This window comes from Staurois parvus, unplaced genomic scaffold (genome assembly GCF_062004578.1).
Source record: "Staurois parvus isolate SC_StPar_1 unplaced genomic scaffold, SC_StPar_1.0 ptg000739l, whole genome shotgun sequence".
NCBI classification, from domain to species: Eukaryota; Metazoa; Chordata; class Amphibia; order Anura; family Ranidae; genus Staurois; species Staurois parvus.
In genome coordinates this window covers 201,162-209,192 of record NW_028318535.1, presented here as the reverse complement: position 1 = coordinate 209,192, position 8,031 = coordinate 201,162, and the positions used below count along the sequence as shown (strand labels likewise).

Sequence of the window (8,031 nt, the reverse complement as noted above, 5' to 3'; positions counted from 1 at the left end):
TGAGGGACTCCTTCCACAGTGTTGGTGTCACTACATTGTATGGTGGTTGCATTCAACAATTGTACAGATGAAAGGCGTGGAGGAGGCGGAGTTGAAAGGTTATTGTTGAGGAAAGGTGAAGCCGCCCCCCCCCCCCCCCCCGACACACACAGCAGGCCTCAAGCTCTCTCCATTGGCACATTCTATTACTTGTACCAGGATAGTCTCAGGACACCATGGGAGGAGTTCCTACAAAAGGCTTTCCTCATTGGGTGAGCCATGAACAGCATGGAGCCCATGTACCGCCCTGACCACACCAATCATGAACTCCTTTGTTACCAGCAGCTCCCACAGACCCGCCCTCTTCTAGAAGACTCCATTAGTGGAAGGTGCGGGTAAGGAAGGGGTTACTGGAAGATGTCTGCAGGGGGAGGAGCCGCTGGCGGAGGAGGCGCGCACAGGGCTGCTCTGTGGTGTATCAATGATCTCGCACGGCTCTAATGATGCCTGGCTCCTCCCACACACAGTCCAGTCACGTGATGTTGATGTGTGACGCTTCCTGCTGATGGCTCCTCACTTCCGGCTCCGGTGTCTCCAGGTGTCATGCCACCGAAAGGGAAAGGAGGGAAGGGAGGGAAAGGTGAGTCCGGGGAGATTTCATCATCATCACCACCGCACCCGGGGAGTCATAGAGGTCGTCTGACTGTATATTACATCCACCAATGTCTGGCATTAGACCCTTACATATCCCTCCCCAATGAGCCCCATCTCACTCTCCAGTGACTCCCCCCACCCATCTCACTCTCCAGTGACTCCCCCCCCCCTCATCTCACTCCAGTGACCCCCCCCCCATCTCCAGTGACTCCCCTTATCCCCATGACCCCCCATATGACTACAGAAGCCCCTCCAATGACCCCCCCCAGTGACCCTCCCCCATTTTTGCGACCCCCCCCCCTTTATTCCTCCATATCACTACAACACCTCCATATCCCTTCAGTAACCCCCACCCATGTCACTTCAGTGACCCTGACATAATTTTGGTGACCCCTTATCCCTGCAGTGACCCCCCCATATCACTTCAGTGACCCCCCCATATACCTCCAGTGACCCTCCCCCCCATCACTGCCGTGACCCCCAATGCCCACCCCCCATATCGCTCCAGTGACCCCCAATATCCCTCCTGTGACCCCTCCTTCACTCCAGTGACCCCTGATCCTCCCAGCAACCCCCCATATCCCTCCAATGACTCCCTCATATCCACCGCAGTACCCCCTCACTTCAATGACTCTCCTTATATAATTTTGGCGACCCCCGCCATATCACTACAGCAGCCCCCCAATTCCCTGCAGTGACCCACATATCACTTCAGTGACCCCCCCCCCATATTGCCTCAGTTACCACCATCTCCCTTCAGTGACCCCCTCATGTAATTTTGGTGACCCCCCCCCCCCCCATCACTTCAGTGACCTCCCATATAATTTTGGTGACCCCCACCATATCCCTCCAATGACCCCCCCCCCCCCCAAGATCCCTCCTGTGACCCCACCTCATCGCTCCAGTGACCCTCCCTTATTCTCCCAGCAACCCCCATATCCCCTCCAATGACCCTCTCATATACTCCCAGTGACCCCCCCCATATCCCTCCAGAGACTCCCCTTATCCCCCCATATCCCTCCAGTACCCCTCATATCACTTCAATGATTCTCCTATGTAATTTTGGTGCAATGACCCCCCTATCACTAGAGCAAACCCCACATCCCTCCAGTGACCCCTATATGCTTCCAGTGACCCCCCCATATAATTTTGGTGACCCCATATCCCTCCAGCAACCACACACCCCCATATTCCTCCAATGACCCCCAACCCCCATATCCCTCCAGTGACCCCCCCCCCCATATTCCTACAGTGACTCCCCATATAATTTTGGGGACCCCCATATCCCCTCCAAAAACTCCACCCCCCATATTCGTCTGACTCCCTACCCCCATAACCCTCCAGTGACTCCCGACTGCCCCCATATCACTTCAGTGAGCCCAACCATATTATTCCACCAGTGACTCCCTAAATCTCTCTAGTGACCCCCTACCCCCCATATCACTTCAGTGACCCCCCCCCCCCCCACCCTTTATCATCTGTCCAGTGACCTACCCCCCCCCCCATTTCCATCCAGTGACCCCCCCCCCATATCCCTCAATTAATCCCCCCATATCCCTGCATTGATCCCCCCCCCTTTCCCTTATTCCTCCAGTGACTTACCCCCCCCCCTCCAAAATACCTCTCCAATAACCCCCCAAACCTTCACTACCATCATTTTACATTTACTGTGAACAAACCGGTTGTCCATCTTTATCTAAATAAAGTTTCTCTTACCAGGCGGAGGTGGTGGAGGAGGAGCTGCTGGAGGTGACGCTGCAGACAAGAAGGCTGCGACTCCGAAAGGTGGAAATGCTGTGAAGGTATAATGTCCTCAGAATGAAGAGCATGTGATATGTGAGTGTCCAGCCTGCACTCGTCAACAAAAAGGGGGGGGGGGGGGGGTGGTACTATCATTTCCACCTTCAGGAAGAACATGGAGGGGATCTGAAAGTCCCATGTGACCCCCAACTAGCCTTAAAGGGCCACTTCACTTTTGGTTGTCCTATAACCCTTCTGCTGCCAAAGCCATTTCTGCATTTATTGCACACACATTAAAAGAATAATTTTAGGCTTGAAGATTCTGTAAAACCCCCAAACATTATATATTTTCTGGAAGCAGAGATCCTGGAGAATAAAATAAAGGTAGTTCCAATTTTTTATGCCACTTGATATACGTGCAACAGTCTTATCAAGCTCAAAATTTCAGTAAAAAATACAATAGGGTTAATCAGAGAGCATGAAACTATATGTTTCCCATATATATGTTTTTTTTGTTGTAAAATCTAAAAGATGAGGCTGTACCGAGCAAATAGATGCCCAACATGCTGAGCCTTAAAGTTGCATGCAGCCATGAAACGGCGACAAATTTCAGTACCCTAAATTCTCCATAAGAGATGCTTCAATATCTCCTACAGGTCATCCGTTTAGAGGTAACCATGAATAATGGGGCGAGAATTATTGCTCCCACTCTGACGTGTGCGAAGATATGTAACGTAGCGCAGTCAATGTTCTCTCTAACGTGTGTGTGGGGGGTGGGGCTCAAAACCTTTGGCAAGGTTTCATTAGTTCCTGAGCAGCATATACATCACGTCACCGCAGCAGCCGCAAATAAAGCCATACTTCTCCAGTGACCCCTCTCCATACCTCTCCAGTGACCCTCTATCACCTCCCCCCCCCCCCATACCTTTCCAGGGACCACTTATCACCTCCCCCCCCATACCTCTCCAGGGACCCTCTGTCACCTCCCCCCATACTTCTCCAGGGCCCTCTGTCACCCCCCCCCATACCTCTCCAGGGACAACTTATCACCTCCCCCCCCATACCTCTCCAGGGACCCTCTGTCACCTCCCCCCATACTTCTCCAGGGCCCTCTGTCACCCCCCCCCATACCTCTCCAGGGACAACTTATCACCTCCCCCCCCATACCTCTCCAGGGACCCTCTGTCACCTCCCCCCATACTTCTCCAGGGCCCTCTGTCACCCCCCCCATACCTCTCCAGGGACAACTTATCACCTCCCCCCCCATACCTCTGCAGGGACCCTCTGTCACCTCCCCCCATACCTCTGCAGGGACCCTCCGTCACCTCCCATACCTCTCCAGGGACCCTCCGTCACATACCTCTCCAGGGACCCTCCGTCACCTCCCCCTCCCATACCTCTCCAGGGACCCTCCGTCACCTCCCCCTCCCATACCTCTCCAGGGACCCTCCGTCACCTCCCCCTCCCATACCTCTCCAGGGACCCTCCGTCACCTCCCCCCCCCCCCCCCATACCTCTCCAGGGACCCTCCGTCACCTTCCCCCTATCACAGTAATCTTATACATACATCACGGGAAACCCGCTACCATCCACCATCTCCCCCCCCCCCCCATATGTCTCCAGTGACAGCCTGTCATCCCCCCATACATTTCCAGTGCTCCCCTACCACTTCCCCCTCCCCTCTTTATTGACTCCCTATCACCCCTCCCCCATACCTCTCCAAGGACCCCCTATCACCTTCCCCCTATCACCTCTTCAGGGACCCCCTATCACAGTAATCTCATACATACATCACGGGAAACCCGCTACCATCCACCATCCCCCCCCCCCCCCCCATATGTCTCCAGTGACAGCCTGTCATCCCCCCATACATTTCCAGTGCTCCCCTACCACTTCCCCCTCCCCTCTTTAGTGACTCCCTATCACCCCCTCCCCCTTTATGATCTCCAGTGACCCCCCTACCACTCCCCCCCATACTTCTCCAGAGATCGCCTATCACCTCTCCTCACATATGTCTCAGATGAACCCTCATACAGCTTCAGTGACCCCCCCCCATCACCCCTACCCCACATGCATCTGAAGTGGCCTACTGTCACACACACTCCTTCCCACCCCCCAATGCGTCCCTAGTGATCCCCCTACCACCCCCTCATACCTGTCCAGTGATCCCATACTACCTGTCCCCCTACCATCTATCACCCCCCCCCCCCAATATCTCCCCAGTGACCAGAGTACCCTCTTGTCAGTGTGAGAGCCACTATCACCTATGTCCCTATGACATGACATATAAAGCCATTTATAACTCTGCCCCAATTTACATAACCGATCTTGTCTCTAAATATCTCCCAAACCGCACACTCCGCTCCTCGCATGACCTCCTGCTCTCTAGCTCCCTTATCTCCTCCTCCCATGCTCGTCTCCAACATTTCTCCAGGGCGTTACCCATCCTTTGGAACTCCCTACCCCAATCTATTAGACTATCACCTACTCTACTTGCCTTTCGGCGTTCACTGAAAACCTCTCTCTTCAGGGAAGCCTATCCCACCCTCTGCTAATTCTGGTATCTTCTACTCTTCCAACCAGTCCATCCCCCACAGTTATTACCTTTTGTACCACTAGCCCCTCCCTCCTAGACTGTAAGCTCCCAGGATCAGGGCCCTCTAATCCCTCTTGTATTGAACTGTATTGTCTCCCACTATAATGTAGTGCTGAGCAAACCATTGGCGCTATATAAATCCTGTATAATAATAATAATAATGTCCCTTTTTCTTCCAGGTGAGACATATCCTGTGTGAAAAGCATGGAAAAGTCATGGAAGCCATGGAGAAGCTCAAATCCGGAGTGAGGTTCAGTGAGGTGGCCACCCAGTACAGCGAAGATAAGGCCAGGCAAGGGGTATGTGATGGCCTCAGGATGTAAACTATGATCAAAGTGAACCTGTCATCTACCCATACAGGTGAAACTCAAAAAATGAGAATATGGTGCAAAAGTTCATTTATTTCAGTGCAGCAACTTAAAAGGTGAAACTAATATATGAGACTCATTACATGCAAAGCAAGATAGTTCAAGCCGTGATTTGTCATCATTGTGATGATTATGGCTTACAGCTCATGAAAACCCCAAATCCACAATCTCAGAAAATGAGAATATTGTGAAAAGGTGGAATATTCTCGGCTCAAAGTGTCCCACTCTAATCAGCTAATTAAGCCATTACACCTGCAAAGGGTTCCTGAGCCTTTAAATGGTCTCTCAGTCTGGTTCAGTAGGAATCACAATCACGGGAAAGACTGCTGACCTGACACCATCACTGACACCCTCCATAAGGAGGGAAAGCCTCAAAAGGGAATTGCAAAAGAAGTTGGATGTTCCCAAAGTGCTGTATCAAAGCACATTAATAGAAAGTTATGTGGAAGGGAAAAGTGTGGAAGAAAAAGGTGCACAAGCAGCAGGGATGACCGCAGCCTGGAGAGGATTGTCAGGAAAAGGCCATTGAAAAGTGTTGGGGACTTTCACAAGGAGTGGACTGAGGCTGGAGTCAGTGCATCAAGAGCCACCACACACAGACGGATCCTGGACATGGGCTTCAAATGTCGTATTCCTCTTGTCAAGCCGCTCCTGAACAACAAACAACGTCAGAAGCGTCTTACCTGGGCTAAAGAAAAACAGGCCTGGTCTGGTGCTCAGTGGTCCAAAGTCCTCTTTTCTGATGAGAGCAACTTTTGCATCTCATTTGGAAACCAAGGACCCCGAGTATGGAGGGAGAATGGAGAGGCCCAAGGACCCCGAGTATGGAGGAAGAATGGAGAGGCCCAAGGACCCCGAGTATGGAGGAAGAATGGAGAGGCCCAAGGACCCCGAGTATGGAGGAAGAATGGAGAGGCACAAGGACCCCGAGTATGGAGGAAGAATGGAGAGGCACAAGGACCCCGAGTATGGAGGAAGAATGGAGAGGCACAAGGACCCTGAGTATGGAGGAAGAATGGAGAGGCACAAGGACCCCGAGTATGGAGGAAGAATGGAGAGGCCCAAGGACCCCGAGTATGGAGGAAGAATGGAGAGGCACAAGGACCCCGAGTATGGAGGAAGAATGGAGAGGCACACACTGCAAGATGCTTGAAGTCCAGTGTGAAGTTTCCACAGTCTGTGTTGATTTGGGGAGCCATGTCATCTGCTGGTGTTGGTCCACTGTGCTTCATTAAGTCCAGGGTCAACGCAGCCGTCTACCAGGAGATTTTGGAGCACTTCATGCTTCCTTCCGCAGACGAGCTTTATGGGGATGCCGACTTCATTTTCCAGCAGGACTTGGCTCCGCCCACACTGCCAAAAGCACCAAAACTTGGTTCAACGACCGTGGGATTACTGTGCTTGATTGGCCAGCAAACTCGCCTGACCTGAACCCCATAGAGAATCTATGGGGCATTGCCAAGAGAAAGATGAGAAACATGAGACCGAACAATGCAGAAGAGCTGAAGGCCGCTATTGAAGCATCCTGGTCTTCCATAACACCTCAGCAGTGCCACAGGCTGATAGCTTCCATGCCACGCCGCATTGAGGCAGTAATTGCTGCAAAAGGGGCCCAAACCAAGTACTGAGTACATAGGCATGCTTCTACTTTTCAGAGGTCCGATATTGTTCTATGTACAATCCTTGTTTTATTGATTGCATGGAATATTCTCATTTTCTGAGATTGTGGATTTGGGGTTTTCATGAGCTGTAAGCCATAATCATCACAATGATGACAAATCACGGCTTGAACTATCTTGCTTTGCATGTAATGAGTCTCATATATTAGTTTCACCTTTTAAGTTGCTGCACTGAAATAAATGAACTTTTGAACGATATTCTAATTTTTCGAGTTTCACCTGTATATGTGCTACAAAATGAATAGAGAATCTTTATCTTTCTTACTTTTGTCCAACGCTCTGTAAACGTTTACATATGTAAAGTGTGGTGTAAATTGATGGCGATATAGAAGTTGCTGTTATAAAAATCATGGAGTTATTTTGTGTTCCAGGGGGACTTGGGCTGGATGACCAGAGGCTCGATGGTGGGACCATTCCAGGAGGCGGCCTTCGCCCTCCCTGTGAGCACCATGGACAAACCCGTGTACACCGATCCCCCCGTGAAGACAAAATTCGGATATCATATCATTTTGGTGGAAGGAAAGAAATGACAGCCGACATCGTCAGTAGGAAAAGGCCGATTGCACCAGTCATTAAGAGATACAGCAAAGTTCCTGAAAGCCGGAAAGGACAATTTTTGTGCTGTTTTTTATTTTCTTATTTTCCTCTAAAAATACGAAAACTCAGTAAAATTTAAAGTTAAACTCCAGGATATGAAATCCTTGTCCATCCATCCTGGTATTATCCTCGACTCTCGGTGTGCTTTGTGTATTTCTTCCAGATGTGTGCAGTAATCCAACGTGAGACTTCCTGTAATAAAGACCGCTCACTGCTGCCCTCTCTCCTTGTGCAGGATGACTGGTCTTGGCTCCTCCCCTCCTGTAGTTTTGTGCAGAGGGTGGAGCCTGCTGGGCACCTCCCATAGCAATGCTCTCTATACAGGCTGTTTTCAGCACGGTAATGATGTCACTGCTCCTTTTACAAGGTGATATCTGGGTTTGTGAAGGCATTTAATGCACATAAAGTGGATTTATAG

The 8,031-nt window shown here is 50.9% G+C and overlaps 1 protein-coding gene across 1 annotated transcript; it reads left to right on the top strand.

Annotated features, from left to right (window-relative positions):
• Positions 1 to 474: 474 nt before the first annotated feature.
• Positions 475 to 7,746, top strand: PIN4 (peptidylprolyl cis/trans isomerase, NIMA-interacting 4). The gene is made up of 4 exons (XM_089654079.1): positions 475 to 619; positions 2,353 to 2,435; positions 5,149 to 5,268; positions 7,388 to 7,746. The coding sequence occupies exons 1-4, from the start codon at positions 583 to 585 to the stop codon at positions 7,544 to 7,546; spliced, it is 399 nt and encodes a 132-aa protein (XP_089510205.1). The 5' UTR covers positions 475 to 582; the 3' UTR covers positions 7,547 to 7,746.
• Positions 7,747 to 8,031: the final 285 nt, after the last annotated feature.

What these genes read in the sequence shown, in the direction of transcription:
- PIN4 (XM_089654079.1), top strand. Translation starts at nt 583, where the DNA reads ATGCCACCGAAAGGGAAAGGAGGGAAGGGAGGGAAAG. An exon ending in AGGAGGGAAGGGAGGGAAAG is followed by an intron (nt 620 to 2,352) that starts GTGAGTCCGGGG and finishes TTCTCTTACCAG; the next exon opens with GCGGAGGTGGTGGAGGAGGA. An exon ending in AAGGTGGAAATGCTGTGAAG is followed by an intron (nt 2,436 to 5,148) that starts GTATAATGTCCT and finishes TTTTTCTTCCAG; the next exon opens with GTGAGACATATCCTGTGTGA.